General features: G+C 24.4%; 4 protein-coding genes across 6 annotated transcripts in view; 3 read left to right on the top strand and 1 right to left on the bottom strand.

Annotated features, from left to right (window-relative positions):
• The window catches only part of LOC129610809 (heterogeneous nuclear ribonucleoprotein K), an 82,987-nt gene extending 73,116 nt beyond the window's left edge, over positions 1 to 9,871 (top strand). The window contains exons 5-9 of one of the 2 annotated variants that reach the window (XM_055523551.1): positions 5,841 to 5,972; positions 6,085 to 6,726; positions 6,824 to 6,993; positions 8,276 to 8,608; positions 8,671 to 9,871. In XM_055523551.1, coding sequence (XP_055379526.1) covers positions 5,841 to 5,972; positions 6,085 to 6,726; positions 6,824 to 6,993; positions 8,276 to 8,297 — 966 coding nt within the window. In that variant the 3' untranslated portion in view covers positions 8,298 to 8,608; positions 8,671 to 9,871. The remainder of the gene's footprint in view (positions 1 to 5,840; positions 5,973 to 6,084; positions 6,727 to 6,823; positions 6,994 to 8,275; positions 8,609 to 8,670) is intronic. The other variant, XM_055523549.1, reaches the window with a different exon arrangement.
• Positions 9,872 to 12,353: 2,482 nt separating this feature from the next.
• On the top strand, positions 12,354 to 14,636 carry LOC129610989 (polypeptide N-acetylgalactosaminyltransferase 35A-like). Of its 2 annotated transcripts, XM_055523863.1 has the most exons (3): positions 12,354 to 12,530; positions 12,592 to 13,388; positions 13,442 to 14,636. In XM_055523863.1, exons 1-3 carry the CDS (start codon positions 12,527 to 12,529, stop codon positions 14,378 to 14,380), a joined length of 1,740 nt encoding a protein of 579 aa, XP_055379838.1. In that variant the 5' UTR covers positions 12,354 to 12,526; the 3' UTR covers positions 14,381 to 14,636. The 2 variants fall into 2 exon arrangements, with proteins under 2 accessions (XP_055379838.1, XP_055379836.1); XM_055523861.1 differs by having other exon boundaries at positions 12,354 to 13,388.
• Positions 14,637 to 14,728: 92 nt separating this feature from the next.
• Positions 14,729 to 17,327, bottom strand: LOC129610821 (dolichyl-diphosphooligosaccharide--protein glycosyltransferase subunit 2). Its single transcript, XM_055523567.1, has 5 exons — positions 17,194 to 17,327; positions 16,829 to 17,064; positions 16,531 to 16,772; positions 15,420 to 16,462; positions 14,729 to 15,357 (listed from the first exon to the last, which is right to left on the bottom strand). Exons 1-5 carry the CDS (start codon positions 17,204 to 17,206, stop codon positions 15,008 to 15,010), a joined length of 1,884 nt encoding a protein of 627 aa, XP_055379542.1. The 5' UTR covers positions 17,207 to 17,327; the 3' UTR covers positions 14,729 to 15,007.
• Positions 17,328 to 19,711: 2,384 nt separating this feature from the next.
• On the top strand, positions 19,712 to 22,145 carry LOC129611179 (innexin inx5-like). Its single transcript, XM_055524172.1, has 5 exons — positions 19,712 to 19,899; positions 19,967 to 20,021; positions 20,081 to 20,425; positions 20,625 to 20,755; positions 21,441 to 22,145. The coding sequence occupies exons 1-5, from the start codon at positions 19,813 to 19,815 to the stop codon at positions 21,963 to 21,965; spliced, it is 1,143 nt and encodes a 380-aa protein (XP_055380147.1). The 5' UTR covers positions 19,712 to 19,812; the 3' UTR covers positions 21,966 to 22,145.
• The last annotated feature ends 1,062 nt before the right edge of the window (positions 22,146 to 23,207 follow it).

The raw sequence follows: 23,207 nt of genomic DNA, 5'->3' as shown, positions 1-23,207 counted from the left end.
TATATATATACATATATATATTTAATGTCGAGATTCGAATGCATAATATATTATAGTATGTGTATTAAATATTGTATAAAAAATATAATATGTATATATTAAAAAAAAATATAATATTATGTATGTATATATAAACATGTATATTATATAAAATATAAATAATATCAGTATAACTTTTATTTAGGAATATTAAAAAAAGAAAAACAACAACTTAAATTATATGCATATATATATTAATTTATGTATGTATGTATAAATATTTGAAAGGAAAACAATATCCTGAATTACAAGTTTTTATATTTTTTTTAAATGTACGAATACATACTGTGTTATAGGTACTAATTCGACGTATATACATTCTATTAAAATGAACATTAATATACCAAAATATAATATAAATATATATACAAAAGAGGATATACAACATATAAATGTTATGTACATTATAAATATAATAATGTGAACAAATTAATATACATTGGAAGATTGGGTATAACATGATACGCATATAAATGTATGCATAATATGTGTATATACATATATAGTTATATACATTTGTGTATAACATTATAAAATGTGTATACAAATTTAATTGTATTGTTTTTAAAAGGAAACTTCTACTTTGGGGAATGTTTAAGTAAGTGATGCAATTTTTTCATTTTCCTTTTTTTTTTTTCTGTCTTTTAATACTCATTTCCTTCCTCTTGAATTTTTCCTTTTTTTTTTTGTGAATTTTTATGTTTTGTCGTCGTCGTTCATTCTTCCTTTTTAAAGCTAGTAGAGTTTTTTATGCTCTGTTTTTTTTTATTATTATAATTTTTTTTTTTAATGTACCTTACAGTCGGTAAAAGAGAAAAAAAATCTTAAAAGATTGAATAATAAAAAAAATTAAGGGAAAAAAAACAAAATAAATAACTTAAATATTCTTTGTTTTTAAATATTTTCTTGTTTTTGTTTTTTTTTTTTTTTTTAATTTTTGTTCTCATAATATTTTAATATAGGAATTTATCTGCTTTTATATATACGTTGCATATGTAAATTCCCTTCCTCTAGTCTTCTAGTCCTCTAGCCCTCTAGTCTTTTTAATATTTTATGCAGAGTACAAGTATAAATGAACATAATGCATATAGATGAATTGGCAATATATGATTATTAAAAAAATAGCGTTGTTTCTATCCATTTAGTGAGGTATCCATTCAATGATGAGGTATCTATATGGATGTATACAGAATACACAAAGTATTAAATGCACAATTCATTCACATAATAATTGTTCTTACATTTTCGTTTTGTGCCTTTTTTTTTTTTATTAGTACCAATATTTTTTACCATTTGGTTATGGTAAGATGAAAAAAAAAAATACAATCCGGAAATAGATTTTGGTTACGATATGTTTTGTTTTTATTTTCTCTCTCAAGAAGAAAAAGGTTCTGTTAGTGCTTCTCCTTACTCTTAAAAAAAATGACATGCATACTCAAAAAAAAAGGCATTTTCTATATAGTATTACATTTGAATTCTATATTAATCTTAAAATCAAAAATATTTTCAATTATAATTAAAAATGCAATATTATGAAATTCTATACAAAATTTTTATTGTTGAATAATTCCCAAAAAAAAAAAAAGGATTTGAAATTTTTATTAGTTCACAAATTTTATTGAATATTATTCAAAAAAAAAATTTAATAAATTCATTATTAATTGTACAAAACTATCTTTTAACGGTAGGATCGTCATCCACTTCCCAAAACCCAATGACGCAAAAAACTGGGGTATAATCATGCACAAGCCCCCCTATACTCCTTTCAAGAATAAAGTGGGATAAAAAAAAAAATTATTTTTTGTTTTGTCAAGAAAAAATCATAAAAATTTTAGAAAATCTGAAATAAGATTGCAATAGTATTTTCGTATAAATTTTATTTAATGAAAATTTTAATTAATAATTGAAAAAGGTTGTCACCAGTGAATGAAGGTGTCATCTACAATTTTTATTAAAATGGGTTTGTTGCATAAATATAGAAGTTTTATATGTTTATCTTTCATATGCAAAAACATTTTTTTCAAAACAAGACTCAAATTATTCACACTTTTGAATTATTTGGCTTTGAAAGAATGTTAATTTACTCAAAACCTCAAAAAAACTGTAGATGACATTCAATTCTTCAATTGTTAAAAATGTTTTTATTTTTGTGTTACTTGAAAAATAAAAATTATTTTTGAATAAATTATGGTTATTTATTATAAATATTTTTAAGTTTTTTAGTTTTAAAATAGAAAAACTAGGAATATAATATTATAATTATTATAAAATTTTGATTGCATTAAAAAAAAACACCAAAATATCTCATAATTTATATTTGTGTATTTCATTATGAAAAATTTTATTCTTTCATGCGGCTACAAAACAATTCTAATTCTAATTTTAAATGCTATATTAGTGAATAAATAAGCAATATTTTAAAATATTATTAAAAATACTCTTAAAAATTTTCTAATTTTTAAAATAATTGCATAATTAATTTCATTAAAACTTATTAAAAAATAAAATATTAGTTAAGAGATAAAAATATTTGAATCTCAATTTCCCATTAAACAAAACAGAATACAGAATTTTGTAAAAATTACCGAAAATTTAATTATAAAATTTATATATTTTAAATATTAAAGAAATGCAATATTTAAAATAGAATCCATAATTTTTTTTTTTTTACATTTTATTGGGCTCTTTAAAAAAAAATATTTGAAAAACATGCAAAACAAAATAAAAAAAAAATATATTTTTTTTTTCCAACCAACGCCCAAAAAACATTTAGAAATCATTTTATTTTCTACTCATAACTTTGTTAAAAAAAAAAGATAACAAATAAATAAAAAAAAGCGGGAACAACAATAACAAGCAGCGGAACATACGAAAAAAAAATATTAAAATCCTTTTACAATAACATAACAGCAACAAGCAAAAAAAAAAAAGAAAAAAAAAACAAGCAAAAAATTAAATAAAAATTGAAGTATTAAAGCACCTGTATCTGTTTTTTTTTGTTTTGTTTTCTTTTGTTTTTTTATTTCCTATAAAAAGGCAAAAAAAAATATAAAATTTTGATCTGACCTTTTGAAAACGCAAACCATCACCTGTAATATCCTTATTTTTTTTTTTTTTTTTTGTTTTTATTAATGTAGACACGAAAATACAGTGAAATTCCAATTTAATTTATTTTTTTCCCTTACTTATTTTCCTATCCATTTTTTATTTTTCAGTAATTTTTATTTATGGTTTTGCTTTTTTTTTTTTTTTGTTATTCATGAATAAAATAATTTTTGAGCATTTTCGGTTTCCGTTTCACAATGTGCTTACAACAAAAAAAAATTTCATCAAAATCGGTTCAGCCGAACTTGAGATACAGGCGTGCACACACAGACCGACAGACCGACAGGTTGCTAAAAATAGTTTATTTACACTTCCCTACTATGGAGAAGTACGTTCCCACCGAAAACTCGATATGCAAAATTTGTTGCCATCACATAACCTACCTATTGTTTACACAATACGGTCGGTAAAAAGACAAAAATATTAAACAAGCTGGAATAATTGATTGAATTTCGATTTTTTAAAGAAATAATCATTTTGAATAGAATCGATTTGATTTTTTTATTAAATCAATATAATTTTGGTAAATGTCAATAATTTTGTAAATTTTGATTTATTTTATTTAAGCAATTCATTAAATTTTTCTTAATATTAAAATTATTTTCAAAATTTTCATTTAAGTTTTTGTAATATGCTTAAAATTAATTAAATAATTTACTTTAAATTATTGATTTGAAATGAAATATTTGTATATAATATGAATTACATATGTGTGCCTGAATTAAATAATAACTAATCTCATATTAAAAACTTTAATATATGAATTCGAATATGAATATGAATAAAAATTTTGAAAATTGAAATTCAATTGCTTCCCACATCAATTATTTCGACCGCTTCCGTTTGTTTAAAATTATTGCTATACCCACTTCAATTATTTCGACCATTTTCTTCAATTATTGCTACACCTTCAATTATTTCGACCGCTTTATTCAACTACTGCTATACCCACTGCAATTATATTTCGACCGCATTCTTCAATTATTGCTATACTGACTTCAATTATTTCGACCTCTTTCTTCAATTATTGAACAAAAAATCACCGCAAAAAAATAATTTGAAATATTGAAACTGCAGAATAGCTTAAATTAGAAGCTTATTAAAACCAATGTTTCAAGAATATTCCTTTAACAATAACTTGAATCGAATTTATAAATTAATCGATTTAATTCTCGATTAATTAAAACAGAATTGTTTCATTATGTGGCCCTCACTAGAACGATAAAAATTAATATTAAAAATATTTTAAATTCTAAAATTCTAAATTAAAATAATTTTATTTCTATGATAACCAATTGTAAGTGGATTTTATAAACAGAGTTTATTAAATCTACATATTATATATGTATATATAAAATATTTAATTCCAATAAAATATTGTATATATATAAGCAATATGTTAATTTCTATTTATGTGATGTATGAAATAATGTGAAAGTACTCAAAATGTAAACATCCTGTTTATTAAGTAAATAAAAAAATTGTCTATGATTTCATAAATATTATGATGAGTTCATTGTAACATTAATTCTACTGTTTTATATATGCATATATGTATATGTATGTACATATGTTTAATTTGTATTATGGATGTATGACACAATACAACAAGTTTTATTCAGAAACAAAAAAAAAGGATAAAATACGAGTATATTTTTTTTAAATATTTTGTATAACGATCGTAAATATGTAAAATTTTCGTATATTTTACACACAAATATATTCATTTCAGAAATACATATGTACATCATCTGTGGGAGACCCTTTTTTAAGTACATTATACATTGGTCTACCTCATATACTAAATCAATACTATTTTTTTTTTTTTATTGTTTATAATAATTTTATTTTTAAAGTTATTATTGTGGAATAAATTTATTGGCTACTTACACTTATTTATTTAATAATGAACTTTTATTTTATTAGAAAATAATAAAAATTCTATACTTTACAAAAAAAATTTACAATATATGTAATGTTGTGTACACAATATGAATTTTAGATTTAGAGAATATGAGCATTTATGTATGTATGTACTTATATTATGTATACATAAACACGTATTCATATGAGATGCGCAAATACTGAAAAAAAAAATTATTTGAAAAATCTCAAACTTTTAGTTAATCAATTACACATTATTCATACATAGACTTAATAAATATGTATATATACATACATATACAAAAATAATAATAATAAAATCTTATTCCTGAGATTTGTGCGATTTTTTTTTTTTTTCAAAATTGCCTAATTTTTTATGAAATTGGTGCTTGTTTGGTCTAAAAAATTGAGGTTATTTAAGATCCAATCTTTATCCAATTGTATTACTCGTATTTCTTGTTCTTGATTTTCTTTTTGTTTTTACCTTTTCTCAATATTGATAAAATATTGCCTTAGTTCAACAGGTGTAAGGTAAAGGTTTCCTAAAAGTAAAAAGAAAAAACAGGTTTTTATTTTTAACACAGGAAATCCTTAAATTTTTTTTATTAATTTTTCTTAAAAATTTTAATGATTTTTTTTCTTTTACTCACGATATAACGGAAGTTCCATTGTTTCTTGAAATGTTTAACAGAATTTGATTTCCTATTGTAAAGATAAATGAATGCTCTTCACACATATTTATTGAATTTTTAAAATGAAATTTTAATTTTTAATATTAACATTAATTTTAATTTTTTTATTATTTTTTGTAGAAAGTTGGATGCCGAGTCCTTAAAGTATTCCCAAGTACTGCACCACAAAGTTCTGATCGTGTTGTACAAGTTATTGGAAGACTTGAACAAACAGTTGATGCTGTTAAAGAAGTTTTACTTTTGACAAAAGATGTAAGTATTTGCTGCGTAACAAAATTTTTTTGTTTTTGATAATCTAGAAATTCCAATACATATGTATTTTTTTTTTAATGAATATATTAGTAATATACTGTATTATTTTTAGACTCCAATCAGAGGACCAGTTAACAGTTATGATCCAATTAATTATGATGATATGTATGCAGTAGATTATGGCGGTTATGGTGTTCCTAGCCAAAATGGTGGCTACAGAGATCGTGATCGTTATGATCGCGGACGTAGTGGTGATCGTTATAATGATCGCAGACGTGATCGCAGTCGTAGTCGTGGACGTGATCGTGATTTTATAAGTCCATGGGCAAATGATGGACCGATGAGCGGTGGTGGATTTGGTGGTTTTGGTAGCGGTGGCGGTAATAATAGTGGTGGTTTCGGTGGTTTTGGACCAGGCGGTGGTGGTTTTGGTGGTGGAAATGGACCAAATTTCGGTTCAGGAGGTGGTGGTAATTTTGGTAGTGGTGGCGGATTTGGTAATAATGGTCCAAGCTTTGGTTCTGGCGGTGGAGGTGGATTCGGTGGTGGATCTGGATTTGGTGGAGGTCAAGGTAGCGGTTTCGGTGGCGGTAATATGGGAATGGGTAATGGAAATAGTAATTTGGGTGGTATGGGTGGTGCTAATAGCGGTGGAGGTGGATTTGGTAGCAGTGGCAATAATATGAATGGTGGAAATAGTGGTGGAGGTGGTGGAGATGGTAAAAATAGTACACAAGTTACGATTCCAAAAGATGTAAGTTTTCACAAATACTGCATTTGTTATTGTTATATAAACTTTAAATTTTTTATATTTAAATATCATTTTATTAATAATTGAATTTGCTTTTTAGCTTGCCGGCGCTATAATTGGTAAAAATGGTCAAAGAATAAGACGCATAAGAAATGAATCAAATGCTTACATTACAATAGATGAACCATTACCGGGTTCAAATGATCGTATCATCACAATATCTGGTACACCAAAGCAAATTCAAATGGCGCAATATTTATTGCAGCAGAGGTAAATGAGAATTTCCTTATATAATTTTATTTTAATATTTAAGTATTTAAAATGTTAATGTATAAAATTTTCATATAAATATTCTATAAAAAAAAAAATCATTTTTATAATACTAACAACTAAACATAAACTCTTAATTTATGTAAAATAACATTTTTTTTTTACATAATAAATATGGAAAAAGCTTACAGAATAATATAACAAAATTTCACATTCATTATTCATATTTTATGTGTTTGTGCCCTTAATTTTATTACTAATAATTTATTTTTTTTTTTAACATTCATTTTTATTAATGTGGTGGAATTGTTTAATTAAAAATTGAAACGATATAATAAAAATAAACATAATATAAATGGAAAAAAAAAATTGGAAATATGAAAAATCCTTTAACTATAATTATTCTAACCAACCATCTTGGCATATTTTGTATGGAAGACTAGTGATTTTGTTGTTTGAATTTTAATATAACAAAAAATCCCTTGTCTTTCTACAATGTGTGTTTCATTCTGCTAACATTTTTGTTTTTATTCTATCTGGGATTTGTGCTATTTTGCTTTCAAAAACATTTTTTTGTTTTGTTTTTTAATAAAACTAAAATAAATTTCATATAAACTTTTTTAATATAACATCAAAGTAATTGTGTAAAAATCATGTGAAAAAAAATATATTTATACAAGTATATGATTCATAAATAATTTTAGTACTACATTTTATTCTTTTTAAAATCATATTTATGTATAAATAAACTAATAATAATTTAGATATAAGTGTTTTTAAAAGTGTGGTGTCGCAAATAAATTATAAAATAATATTAAATAAATCGAGTAAAGTGGAATTATATAAATGTATGAATAAAATAACAAAAAAAAAATATATATATATATATATATATATATTTGGCACGAACAGGTATCTCCAAAGCAAATGAAATGTCTACCTTTGGTCGCATTATTAATCGTGCTAAAAAAGTTATACTGTTTTATTTCATCGTTGGAAGATACTCAAAAAAATATTACTATCTTCTTGGTATACCAAACAGTACAATGATATACTCGTATTATTAAAACTCAAAAATTCATTAGAATTCAAAAAAAATACAAATATAAAATTAACCCTTTGTAATATGGTATTTTTGGCTTTAATTTTTTTTGTATAACAATATTTTAATAATAATAATAATAATTATAATATTAAAATTAATTACAATCAATTTCTAATTTAAAATATTTTTTAATTTTAATTATTAAAACATTTTTCTTTTATTTCTTTTGTAAAACAGCGTTTTAGATTCCAGAAAATAAATGAAAAAAACAAAAATTTTGGATGAATTTTCTTCTTTTTCGTCAAAACAACTTTAAATGTATCTTTTTAAATATAAGCATAAATACAAAAACAAAACAAAAAATCTTAATATTTAATTTTTGAAATAAATTTGACTATAATCATGTCTTTTTTTTATAATGAAGAACGTAAGAATTTTATAAAATTTTATTTGAACAAAAATAATGGAAAACAAATATTTTTTCTCTTCTCAAACAAAGAAAAAAAAATATACACAAAATATAATAAAAATATATTCAAATATTTTTTAAAAATCTATGATCAAATCAAGGTAAGCATAAAAAAAAATTTAATTTAATAAAATAATTAATATAAAATAATTTTTTCTTTTAGTGAAAACATTGACGACATAATCTCCAACTAATGGATTTTCAGTATATTTTACATTTGATTTTTTTTAGTAGTAAACTGTTTCCAAAAAAAAGAAGATTATTAAGTGTGGAAATCATTATAAAAAAAAAAGAAGGAAAATATAGAATAGAGAAGGGAAAAAAAATAAAGAATTTTATTATGTATTTAAAAAATTACTAATTTAGAATTAAAAAACAAATTAAATGAAATTTTAGAAATAAAAACTGACAACTACTCTATATGATTAAATTTTTTAATCATCCAAAAAAACAAATTTATATTTGTATTAAATATATATATATATATTAATTAAAAATATATAATAAAAATTATAAAATAAAAAAAATTCATTTCATATTATTAAAAAACACAAAAACAAAAAGAGAAAATTTGTCAAATTAATTTAAATAAAAGAAGCAAAAAAAAAAACAAAATTGAATTTATCTTCAATAATTACAAAATCTGCTATTTTTAATTATTTAAAACATCAATCATTTTTATAAAAGAATGAAAAAAAAACATTTTTTTTTTTTTTTTTTTGATTTTATATAATATAATAATAATTTTTAAATTACGGGCATTTAATTTTAAGAACACATAATTTTTTTCAATAAAAACAATAATGGTAATTGAGAGATAACAATAAAATAAAAGTTTAAAAAAAAAAAAATTATCAGTCAGTAAAAAAAAATCATTGTTTAGTCAAATTTTAATATTCTTAAAATAAATATAAGAATGTTTTATAGTCTATCGATAACCTCTTTTTAATTTTTTAATTATAGTTTCTAGTTTATAAGTTTTTGCTAATGAGAAAAAAATAAATAAAAAATTATATATTATATAAAAAATAAAAAAAAAAAAACATAATCAACAAAACACTATATAATTCTTCCATTTTCTATCATTTGTCAAATTACTTGTTACTTTTTATCTTTTTCTCTGTAATCTTTTCAATATAAAAGATTGTGGCTTCCTTTTATAAAATTTTAAAAAATAAATTTTAAAATGAGTTTTTAAATTCAATTTTTGAACTTGAAGGTATTCAATAATGGTAAATTAATTTTTTTGTATCTATTTGTTTCTTAATCAGCAAAGCTTAATTAAACTGAGGAGGTTTTCTTGAAAAATTTTTTTTTGTAATTTAATTTTTTCTTTCAGTGCATGTGCAAATTATCGAAAATCCCCAAAATTTAATAAAAATAATTTTCTAATATAAAACTTTCAGATATAAAAATACATAAATACGTAGGTAAATAAATGTAAATTTTATCAAAATTAAAAAATTTAATTAATGATTTTTTTCACAAAGAAAGAATCCTTCAAGTTTTTAACATAATTAATTCTTCAAATTTATTTTTTAACATAATATAATATATTATATGTATATGTACATCTTTTAAATAATTGCAAAATTAATTTTCTAAATTTTTTTTTTTTTTAATTAAATTTTTTCCAAAATAAAATAACTAATGATATAAAAAAAAAAAGAATATATAAAAATATAAATCCAAGTACAAAGATCAATAATTATTATATTTTGCTTCTAATAAAATATTAGGTTAAAATATCACACATTATTCTTAGAATGAAAATGAAAATGAAAAAACAAAAAAAAGAACAATGAATTAAATTTATCAAATATTATCCAGTTAATAATTAAAATATATAAAACACAATAATATAATTTAATTTAAAATCAAAAAGAGGGAAACATATAAAAATTAAGCTTATAAGATGATAAAAAATTCAATAAAAAAGAAAAAAGAAATTTGAACAACAGCAAAACCAATTTTTTATTAAAAAATTTTTTTAATATAGCTTATACATATATAATATTGGTATTAAATTTTATGCTTATTACATACATATTAATATTATTGTAAAACATATTTACTTTCATTTTTTAAACGGCTTAATATTTAATATTAAAAATACATCAGATTAATTACATATATTATTATTATTATTATTCGCATATAATATACACAATACATACAATTATAAAATAAAATAGTACCACTTACATAATAATATTATACACGTAGCATACTTTCTAAAAATTTACATAAAAATACACATTTTAATTTCTTATTCAAAATAGTAGATCAATAATTAATTAATGGTAGTCCCAAAAAAAAACATAATTAAATAAATATAATTAAGCACGGAATACACACATAAATACATGATTTAAAAGGAATAAAAAAAAAAACTAAAAAGGAAAAAAAAAAAACTTCCAAATCCTCTATAAGTTTTATTATAAAAATAAAAATAAGTTGTCTTGTAAAACATCAAATGGGAAAATTATTTTAAAAATAATAAAAAAAAAAAAATAAAAATTCATTTTCTATGAAAAAGAACAAAAAAAAAAAAATATTGTCTTTCTTTTTAAAATTTTATTTTATAAATCTTAATTTTCAATTAGCGAATATGAAATGGGCCGGGCCTTACCGATGGTTAACAATCTTAGCAGACATAGGATTTTTCAAATTTTATATATTAAAATATGTTTTTTATGAAGATTTTCAATAAATCAGATATGCACTTAAAGTCCTAGTTTAAATCTTATGTTATGCAGACCTACGGGAGCTAGCTAGTTTTAATTTTTCAGATTTTTTCATTTTTCTATGTGATTTTTTTTCAAATTTATAATATTTTTACAGCATTTAAAAAAAAAATCTTTAAGCATAAAAAATTATTTTTATACTTTGGAACTTTAAGCATGTTACGATTTTCGAACAGGCTTTTGTAGTGATTTATCGAACATGCTGCTTTTGAAGATTTTGCTGTTTTATTTTACCAGGCATGCTTTATATTTATATTTAAGTTAAAACTGAACTTTAGCAAATTCCCATAATTAACAAAAAATAATGGTATTATTAGAAATATTTCGTTAAAATTTTGATATTACAAAAATATCATATTTCTGTCAAACGTGCTTTAACAAAATTATGTATTGTAATTTTAAAAAACGCTTTATTCCAGCCATATCACTTACCGAGTTGAAGTGACATAACAGTCACCTTATTCTAGAATTAGCAAAAATAACACCATAAAGTTGACAGATATAAAAACACGATATTCTGAAAATCAATATTGAGAAAAAATAAAAAAGTTAGTTTGTCCTAATACCCATAAATCTCTCTACTGCCTTTTTACTTTGCGAACATATTTTCCGCTTTAAACTTATTCAACAAACTTTTGGCAATGCCTTTGAGCAAAATTTTTAGTATAAATCACTTTTCGAGGTAATAACTAAACAATAACTCAGTTAAATGTTAATTCTTGACAATCAATTGATTTTTTGTTTATGAAGTTTCTGTACTATTCTCACCCATATAAAAAAAAAATCCATAAGTCCTGTATGAAAGCTTTTGTTATGCTTCCAAAAAACTACAAAAATCCTCAGCTACTGAATTATTTATAACAGCCTGAACTGAATAATAGCCGTTTTTACGTCACGATTTGTTGGATCTTCATTTGGATTTCTCGTGTCAGGAAATTATATTATGCAACATTAATTTTCATTTGAGTTTAAACATTCCTCGCAACGTCATTGACACCAAAACACAAAATGCTACCGCTACAAATATCTTTACTGACATTTTGTTGACATTTAAGTTTTGTATACAAATTTTAAGCTGTTGTGTTTGTGTTGCGAAAATTTTTATGTAATTTTTTTAAAACTAGTTTAAAATTAGTAACAAAATTAAAAAAGACAAGGATTATAATATTTTTTGAGTATTAAGAAAGATGACGTAATGTTTCATCCCATTATGTCGTTTTTAAAGTGCTTTAACAAACCATTTTGTTTTGGAATAATTGTTGCATCTGTAACATGGGTAGTAACAATAGCTTTATATTTACATATAGTTACTAAAAAAACTCCTATGCAAAATGCAGTTCTTCATCAAAAAACATATTCATCATCATCCTCACTGTCTTTATTGAAATTGTTTCAAAATAATGTTCCAACATTCCAATTTAATCAAAGTGTAATTGATTCACATAATTTAGAGCCAATATTTCATTTCGATAGTGATTATGGTGCTGGAGAATTGGGAATTGTTCGCACTATAGAGGACAAACATATTAGAGATATAGGATATAAGCAGCATGCATTTAACGCTTTAGTTAGTAACAACATAGGATTAACACGTAATATTCCTGATACCAGAAATATTGTCTGTTTGGAACAAAAATACTCAATTGATTTGCCATCAGCATCTATTGTTATGTGCTTTTTTAATGAACATCTAACAACATTACTACGCTCAATAAATTCTGTGTTACTGAGATCTCGGAAAAATTTGTTAAAAGAAATTATACTAGTTGACGATTTGAGTGACTTACCGGATTTAAAGAAAGATCTTGAAGATAAGATAAGAGATATTGATATAGATAAGAAAGTGAAAATTATTCGAAATGAAAATAGAGAAGGATTAATCAGATCACGTGTTATTGGATCAAGGGCTGCAATAGGGGATGTTTTAATATTTTTAGATAGTCACATTGAAGTGAACAATCATTGGCTAGAGCCATTATTAGATGCAGTACAACGAGAAAACTCTACATTAGCAGTTCCAGTTATTGATATTATTAATCCGGATACATTTGCTTATTCCCCAAGCCCCTTAGTAAGGGGAGGATTCAATTGGGGATTACATTTTAAGTGGGAAAATCTTCCTGTTGGAACATTGGTAAATTTCATTTAATAAGTTAAAATTAATTTTTAATGTTATAAATTTTTAAGGTGAATAACGCGTCCTTCGCAGGACCATTCATATCGCCGACAATGGCAGGGGGTTTATTTGCTGTTAATCGTCAATATTTCAAATTCATTGGTGAATATGACATGGGAATGGATATTTGGGGTGGTGAAAATCTAGAAATATCATTTAGAGTATGGCAATGCGGCGGAGCAATAAAAATATATCCTTGTTCTCGTGTTGGTCATATTTTTCGGAAAAGAAGGCCTTATGGATCAACAGATGGCTCCAACACAATGATGCACAATTCCCTTCGTTTAGCTTATGTTTGGATGGATGAATATAAAGAATATTACATAGACGGACAGAAAAAGTGGGGACAAAAAGTTTTTGAATTTGGCAATATTGATGATCGTTTAGAATTACGAAAACGACTAAATTGCTCATCTTTTAAATGGTACATTGAAAATATTTACCCAGAATTAGATATACCTGGTCAAAAACGTAAAATAATTGATTCGTCAAATCAAAAGGTTGCATATCATCCTTGGCATACTAGGAAACGAAATTATATAAAATTAGATTTTATGATTCGGTTATCTGATACGGACTTATGTATTACTGTTAAGAATCAGAAAAAAGAGAACGGTTTTTGGAAGCGTGGAAGCACATTATATTTGAAACCATGTACAAAAGCTAAGAATCAAATGTGGTATCAAACCGAAAAATCAGAATTAATACTAGATAAATTGTATTGTTTAGAAGCATCAGCTGATTCAGGAAAATCTGCTCCCGTAATAGGGAAGTGCCATGAAATGCTTGGAGATCAACAATGGCGTTACACATCAGAAAGTGGAAACTCTCCTATATATAATTCCGCAACAGGAACTTGTATAAAAGCAAATGCAGCAACAGTTGGTTCTCAAATAATTCTAGATTTATGTTCAAAAACAAATTTGAATAGTTGGGATTTTTATAGTTAAGTAATATAATTTTAGAAAAGATGATAAGGTTTTACTTGAAATCGGAAACTTTAACTACGGATAATTGTTGCGCATATGTTTGTTGAGTTGTATTAAAGAATTTGTTTTTGCTAATTGTGAAAACAAATAGTCCTCAAACTACATTTCTAATGGTATTATTATGTAATATTTACTATTGATATTATTTTGATTCCATTTTAGCATTTTAGAATAAATTATTTTCCAATTTTTATTAAGTTTATACGTTAAAAAGAAAGTCTGAAAATATATCATCGTTTTATAAAAATAAAAAGCTTTTAGTTACTTATTACGTTTCAGGTGTCGTAAAGAAAAGACGTTTACTTTAATATTTAAAACTTTATTCTAATGTTTAGACTTATGGAAAAATTAAAACAAAAAGCGTTTTAAAAAACTTAAGAATACGTACATTGTTCTTTTGTTGACGTCGTGCAATTTACATGTTTTTCAAATTCACGAATAGAATTTAAGTTTTTTGAACTTTAATGTGATAGATAGTTAAAGAAATATGTAGGTAAATAAATACGTTTATAACCTGATAGTTACTTGCTTTTTGTATAACTTGCACGATAGGAAATTCATCACTTTCTTCTAACTAAGCCTTAAAAATTATTTTTGGCCTGCGGCAATTGTTCGCAGCAATCGATTTCCACAAAGGAATGTAAGTATAGCAATAGGAATTAAATATCTAATTGTCTCAAACATATTTAATTGTAACCAGAAAACTGCAAATAAACCAAGAATTGCTCCAAATCCCAAATGAAAACCGATTGTTGACAAATTGAATGAAAAATTTGATACATTAATTCCCAGTTTCGCCCAAATAATAAACAACAGCACTAATGGTGTCAAGCATAGTCCAGTAAATATATCCGATAAGAATCGGGATGGACGCTTTTCTGGTTCCCTAAATTTATGAGTTATTTCTGGTAACATTGTTCTTGGTTTGCTAGTTTGATCTGCAAGAAAATAGCATAAATATATAAGAATATGAGCAGTTTTTTTTTAAATATGTATGTACCAGTTTTTGCATCCTGTGAAAATTTCAATTGTACATCCGCTACATGCCATTGGAATGAATTCGATAACGAGGCATCACCAATTATTACTTCAATTTTATATAAACCAGATTTATATCCAAAATCTCCTCCTCTCGTGCCAACATCCATATCAAATTTATATGCTTTTGTAGTGTCCTGTTCGGCGACAAAAATAATTTCATTGTCATTTTCAACATTTAGTAAGCGCACAAAAGCTTGATGCACAGTTATAGTTTTTGTTGTTCCTTCATCAACAAGCGCAATTTTCAAAACTAGTTTTTGAGTATGGTCAGCAGTCAAAACTTGTCCTAATTTTGAGGGGTATACAACAGCAAGCTTTTTCAAAGAGGAAGAAGCATCAGAATCACCAACGCCAATTTCAAGCGAATGAACTTTTACTTTTCCTAAAACTTTGAAGTTTAAGGTTTGCGAATATTTGTCAGCAGCTATATCAATTGTGTATATTCCACGAGTGGGTTTATATGAACTTAAGTCAGCACTATATACTGTTTTTGTTGAATCTTTAGATGCAAATTGAACTTTTTCAGCTAAAACTGTATTGCCTTTCTTCACAACTATTTTAGCAGATATAGCTGAAATGGGTTGGGTTAAAGGACGACCTAATAAATCAAGTACTTTGATATTTAAAACTGGTGTAGAAGATTCTAGTTGACCGTTTCCTATTAATTGAATGCAAATAGGAGCTATACTCTTATCGTCACTTAATGTCTTTAAGGCCTCCAAAAGAACATGGGCTCCTTTTGCTGCTTGTACTGATCTTCTACTTAAAAAGTATGTCGCAAATTTAACAGCTTGCTCTTCAGAAATTGGGGAGGGTTTATTTAAAGATTTTGTGACTTTAAATGCACCGTTTATAATTAAGGCAGTTATACTTAATCCTCCTTCAAATTGTAACATTTTTCCATCTACTTCATCTGCTTGAACAATAGCATCCTCTATACGTTCTGCGACGAAAGAAGCTTGATTACCAAATTCAGCTCCAATGAAAAACGCATAACCTAAGCTAAAAACGTCAATAATTAAAATTAAATGGACATAGCTATCATATTCCATGTTGAATAATTTACTAACCTGCTTAAAGAATCGTCTTTTTTAAGAATATTTTGTAAATTTTTTGCTAACTTTTCGGTAGTTGTTTTATCAATTTTAATACCCATCACTTTTGAGCTGAATAAATTGAAAAACATTTCTTGAGCAGTAGACACATCTTTTCCCAAAGATGTAGATATTGCATTCAACACATTTTGTGGCAATTGCGTTGAGCACTTCAAATGTTTGTATGTCCCAACTAGGTAGAAGTTCTTTTCAAAATCCTAAATTAAATGTGATAATTAATTTAAAATAATAACAATTACTTCAAATGATTTACATTCAACTTCGACTCTGCATGTACTTCAAGAATTCTTTTGCAAAGGTTTGTTTTTTCATCTTGAGTAATTTTTTCATGATTTATTGCAGCATAATAAACAGTTTGTAAATCATTTGAACTTATTCCTTCTGCGAAAACTTTCTCAAATCTCTGCCGATGTATTGAAGATAAATGATCAGAAACTGTTCTCGATGGAACACAACTCACAGAATAAGCCAAAAGAAATAGACCAAGCACTAAAATTACAATGTGATATAAAATTATGCATACCCAAAGTTGCAGTAACAATGCCGGTTACAATCTTAAAGCACATGAATCGGCTTTGTTTAAATTTTTTACCACAAAATTTGCGTTATTCATATTACCTAATTTCAACATATTTTTAACTGTCTATATTTTACTGCCGTAACTTAAAGAAAAATAATTTTATCATAAATTCTACGTGGGGAAAGATATCAACTACCAAGCAATCAATACCATTCAGATCGGAGGGTTAGAAATATTTTGACAGTCCACGACACGTCATCCTCTCAAAGAAAACTGTTTTTTGTAGCTCAGGGTTGAACATCGAGTTTGTTTTGAGGATAAATGTACTGCGACATCTTACGGAAAAAATCCAAAATAAACATAAATTAACTTTTCAAATATTAACTACAATGTAATAGTAGGTCTGTGTAAGATAAGTAATTCATTATACTTAATGCATTATAATGGATTACATTAAAAAGTGTGTAAGATTGAAAGGTGACTAAACAAAATTGAAGGAAATAAGTCAAATCAACTTTTCTGTCTCAATTTAATATCCCATAATTTGTTATGTAGGAGAAAAATATGTGTATTATTAATATATGAAAAATTATAGGTTCAAAATTGACATTAAAAATCAAAATTTTCAGGTAAAAATAAAAAAAATTATTTTAAAATTAACATTTTATCGTTATGCCGAATCTATAATTATAATTAACCATAACTAATTAATTATCGGCATAAGAAATAAATAATTGGTTTTACAAATATTCAAGATAGTTTTTCACTCTTCAAGAGAATTTTATCTTGGATATACAATATTTTATAAAATAAATGACATAACACCGCTTGGATCCATTTACATGTTTAAATTTACATTACTCATGTCATGAATAACCGAAAAGAATTCGAATCAAATGGAATTTGCATTTTCGCTTGTTTTTTAAACACATTTAACAATTTTAAGTGGCATAACTATGAGAGATAGAGGAGAGTGTTATAAGTGTTAACTTTTAGCTCTCAATGCAGTGCATCGAAAAAAACACAAAAGTATTAGCTTTACTTGAAAATCAACTGCATGTACACGGATTGAAAGATTAAAAATGACAAATTATTATATAATCCTTGCCAATTAGAATCAAACCCAAATTGATTTCAAATAATATTATTTCAACCTGTGCAGTATATATGCAGATTGAAATTTCAAGTCAAGTACTTATTCCGTCAAATAAACAAAGTTTAAGTAAAACACTATAAACTTCGTCTCGTGAGGGTTTTTTTTCCACAAAAAATTATTATTTAATTTTTTGACAAGTATTAATTTTAACATATAGAGTAGAGCCTAAATGTGTATCACGCTATTTTATTTGCCAAGTGAAAAGCAAGTGGGTAACTATCATATAGTTGTATAATATAATTTTCGAGTAAGAAAATTATTTTGTGTGGCGTTTCTCGTTTTTTTAAATAAGCACAAAATTTATTCAATTCTTTTTAAAGTGACACGTTCAGTTGATAAATTGAAAAAAAAAGATAGGAATCTGATTGAAAAAATCGAAGAATTCTGATTTGAAAGTCAAAAAAAGCTATATGAAAAAGCAAGATACTAGATTAGGTTGATATTTGGACGTTGTCAGAAAATAACACAATTATTTTAAAACTGGCGTTGGGGTTATTATTTATTAAACCTAAGTTATGTTTTATTACGCAAAATATTTAAAATCTAAAAGGCAGACGCCGGCGATTAAAATTTTAAAAAGGCAATGGCTTCGTTTTAGGCGTCTCCATTTTTGAGTCGGAGATCCAGTATGATCAGTTTCAGAGTTGTTAAACCATGCTTGAAAAGATCAAGCATGTTTAATAAATAATATAAATTTTTTTAATTTGTATGTATTTGAGAACTCTAATTTTAAAAACGAAATAACAGCGCTCAAACTGTCATTTAACAAATTTTTAGTTGAAATGTCAAAATAATATGTAAGCTGCATATAATCTGAACATTTTGCCGATTACGTAGAACACACTCTGAGCATGCTTTGATTGTAGAAAGCTACACAATTTTTTGCTCTGGAAGTTCTAAGGTAAGAAACGAACATTTTTCTACCCATTCGAATCTCTTTTTAGTTAAGAAACGAAAACGTCCTTTGACTTTGATATATTTATAGTTGAATTTTATTAGTTCGTCTGTTTCGCAAGCGGTTGAAGTTTTCGTATGACATTGACATTTTCTTTATTTTAAGCTTTTTTTTTTCTTCTCTCAAAAGGTAAAATCAAATTCATTTTTAACGTTTAAGACTCCGGTTTAAAACAATTGTGTTTTCACTGATTTGAACTAACACAAATCTTAAGATCTAAGCTTGAATTTTGTCATGTCGAGTTCATTTATCTTATCAAAAATTATCTAAATTCAAAATATCTTGTCTTGAAAAGCACTTTAATGTTTTTAAAGAAGTTTATATATTTTAATATAAATTCTTTAAAGTCAAAATATTAAATTTGTGTATTGAAATTTAATATTGGAAAATAATTTCGTATATTTGTAGTATACGAAAGTTGTAATTTTTACAATACTCCAATAGAGGGATTTTTCAACTTGATAAATTATACAGAACCGTTATAACACCACGTGAAGTTCATTAGATAATTTTAAATTGAAATGTGGCGCCCAAGTACACACTGAATTTGTATCAACAATTTAAATGTGAAAAAATATTGTTTTTATTTGTTAAAATTTGTTAATCATGTTTTCTTCACTAATTTCATTTACTAAATATTTCAAGCCTAAACAAGTATCTACGCAGGATTTTATATTCATTTTGCATTCAAAGGTAATTTATCATTTAATTAATTTTATCACTTTGTAATTTTATGTTTGTACAAATTTACATTATTTAGGTAACCTTTGCTTTGCTTTTGGCAGCATCTGCTTTGTTGTCTCTCAATCAGTTTTGTAAGTCATTTAATTTATTTAATTTGTAATTGGAAAATAATATTTAACAATTTATAAAGTTGGAAATCCCATCGAATGCAAATCCAGTGGTGATCAAGATAAATCATTACATGAACTTTATTGTTGGACTCATGGAACTTACATATTTAATTATGAATTTGAAAAGAAGAATTACGTTAAACAGAATCATATAGTTGGATATGGTATTCATCCTGCTATGCATTCGATACATAGTTTGCGTTCGATAGATCCGCGAAGTGAACGAGATGGAGATCGTATTTATTTACGATACTATCAATGGGTAGTTTTAATATTAGTACTACAAGCTATAGCTTTTGCAATGCCAGGATATCTTTGGAAAATTTGGGAAGCTAATTCCTTGCAACGTTTATGCGAGAAGTTTGGTAAATATATTTGTACATACTATGTACATACATACGTCATACGCAACTACATACAATGTATTTGCAATAAAAATTTTTACATTAATCTTTAAAGAGACAATTAGTATCAGCTTGGATTCTAAGCTTGGATTCTAATTGTCTCTTGGATATCTATTTATCTACATTAATTTTTGAAATAAATTATTATTTTTGTATTTAGGAGACGAAAGTGAGAGCAAAAAAAACCGTAGGAAATATTTTTTCAGATACTTTACCAGTGGCATAAATTATATAAATTTATGTTATGCTTTGAAATATTGCTTCTGCGAACTATTAAATTTTTTAATATGCGTAAGTTTTTAATTTGTTTCAAATTCCACATACTACCCCTATTTACTAATCTTCAATACTATAATAAATGGATATCTGAACATTGAAAAATTATTTTATGAAAAGGAATTTTTAATACATGATTCATAGGTAAGGTACTATTAATTATACGAGTATCTACAAAACTACTTGTTTTTGATTACAAAATATTTAAATTAAAAAAAAGGTTTTAATGAATTAATTCACTATTATTTTGTAATTTTTTGATTAACTCGTTTAATTTTCGTTTAATGTTAATTTTAAAATCAAAAACAACTAGGTTCTTTCATGTATTTTTTATAGATATGAAACTATCAAGTTTTCTGATAGTTTAGTCCACATTTTCTATTTAAAATATCAGATTTGGAAATATGTGAATACGCAATTTCACGCAGTTAAGAGTAAAAATAAATATCGCCTGTTTTCATTGGAAAATGTTAAAAAAGACGTCACATGAATTTGGAAATTACTTTTATTATTCTTAACATTTGATAGCGTAGAAATACATGCAAATGTAAAATGATAATTAAATTTCCTACAAAATCAGTAATTTTGGAAATAGATAAGCTTAAAAACAGTGTTCAGAGGTCCAATGTTTTTTGTGAACATTATAGTAAAATATAAGCATTTTGATTTAAATTTTAAAACATTTTTTTTTTCTTTTTAGATTTTAAATCTTGTTATGATGAATATATTTTTTATGAATTTTTGGTCAAGCTATTCTCCAGCTTTAAGCTCTATACCATTATATAATTGGAATGAATGGAATTATTATTCCTCTAAAGTTTTTCCAAAAATTGTAAAGTGTGATATACATATGTTTGGTGGCTCCGGTACAGTAATAAATCGAGATTTACTTTGCTTATTACCTTTAAATATTTTAAATGAAAAAATATTTGCGTTTTTCTTTATATGGTTTCTAATTTTAACCATATTATCAGGTTTAAATATTATATTTCGTATTAGTTTAATTGCATTTAAATCAATGCGTGTTATATTGTTACGTGCACAAGCTCGTCATTTAAAATCGAACGAAATATCAAATGTATTGTCAAGTCATAATTTCAACTATGGAGATTGGTATTTACTTTATAATATATGTAATAATACTGACCCTTTACTTTTTAAAGAGTTTTGGTATGAATTAAAATGGCATAAAAAAAATAGTGATATAAAAAAAATTGACGTATAAATAGAATTGGATTACAATGTATATAGTTACAATGCGCACATTTTGAAATATTTTATTTTCTTAAAATGAATTAATTTCATTTTTTATGAAAAAAATATGAACATTATTTTAAATTTAATATGTTATGAACTATGAAATTTAATTGAACTGTTAATTTTTCTTAAGTTATATTGATAAAATTAAAAACAAATCATGATACTAACAAATTAACATATGATTATAGTTAATATAATTTTTAACTAATTTAGAAAATGTTTGAAAAAAATATATGTATAATTAATAATTGGATTTAGAAAGTTTATTCTTTAGGTTAAACAACTTTTTATTAAAAATATTAATAAAGCACTATTATTTCAATGAATATTTCTAATTATAAACAAGTTACCATCAACAAAGAATGGTATAAGTTATGATAAACGCATTAAATAAATATATGAATAAGAAAATATTTTTTTTTTATATAATGAAGAATGTAAAATTTTGTTTCCGATATTTTTTTTTTCGAAATATACCTATTTTCATTAAAATGGAAAATTTAGTATGTTTTCATTATAATATTTAGTTTTTTATTTTGTATAAGTTATTCCTAAAATTATTTGTTTTTTCTTCTAAATAATAAGTTGTAGAATAAATATGTAACTTATCAGTTATCATTATGCTTAATATTATAACCATTTTAGAAAAGAAACAAATCAATGGAAATAACGAATATTTTTTTTATGGGGTACACGTTTGTACCTCTTAGTTCTTTCCTTAAAATCTAAACTTGATAAAGTAAGGAATGGGCCATATAACATTTATTTTTAATATATGAAAAAGAAAAATTGTTTAAGTTTGAATAGCATCCTATTTGAAGCTTTTTGATTTATAAAACCACAATTAGTGTATGCTTAATATGATTAAGATTAGTTCACAAATGAAATTTCTAGTAAATAATTTTGAAAAGAAATTTATTATTATATAAGTACAATATATTTTTTTTGTATTACTTTTTTCGGACAATAAAATATACACAGTTCTGTATTTCTTTTTTAAATAAATTATATTAAGTTTATATAATATATGTATATATTTTTTAGTTTATTATTAAATTATGATTAGAAAAATATTGAAATGAATTTTTATCCAGCCAATTTAAAAATTCATTTCAAGTTATTTTCAAATAATATTTGTTTTTGTTTTTTTGTACAATGCTTTTTAGCTTTTATTTAATAACTCCTCACACTATTTACATAAATATAT

This window comes from Condylostylus longicornis, unplaced genomic scaffold (assembly GCF_029603195.1).
Source record: "Condylostylus longicornis isolate FDR11 unplaced genomic scaffold, ASM2960319v2 ptg000048l, whole genome shotgun sequence".
Lineage (NCBI taxonomy): Eukaryota > Metazoa > Arthropoda > Insecta > Diptera > Dolichopodidae > Condylostylus > Condylostylus longicornis.
Note: the sequence above shows the minus strand (reverse complement) of the source record. Positions and strands in the feature narration are given on the sequence as shown.

Bases quoted from the DNA above. Each gene is read 5' to 3' on its own strand.
- LOC129610989 (XM_055523861.1), top strand. From the start codon at position 12,450: ATGTTTCATCCCATTATGTCGTTTTTAAAGTGCTTTAACAAACCATTT. The intron at 13,389-13,441 runs GTAAATTTCATT...TAAATTTTTAAG, and splicing joins ATCTTCCTGTTGGAACATTG to GTGAATAACGCGTCCTTCGC.
- LOC129610821 (XM_055523567.1), bottom strand. The intron at 16,773-16,828 runs GTAAATCATTTG...CATTTAATTTAG, and splicing joins ATGCAGAGTCGAAGTTGAAT to GATTTTGAAAAGAACTTCTA. The intron at 16,463-16,530 runs GTTAGTAAATTA...TGACGTTTTTAG, and splicing joins AAAGACGATTCTTTAAGCAG to CTTAGGTTATGCGTTTTTCA.
- LOC129611179 (XM_055524172.1), top strand. From the start codon at position 19,813: ATGTTTTCTTCACTAATTTCATTTACTAAATATTTCAAGCCTAAACAA. The intron at 19,900-19,966 runs GTAATTTATCAT...TACATTATTTAG, and splicing joins TATTCATTTTGCATTCAAAG to GTAACCTTTGCTTTGCTTTT. The intron at 20,756-21,440 runs GTAAGTTTTTAA...TTTTCTTTTTAG, and splicing joins TATTAAATTTTTTAATATGC to ATTTTAAATCTTGTTATGAT.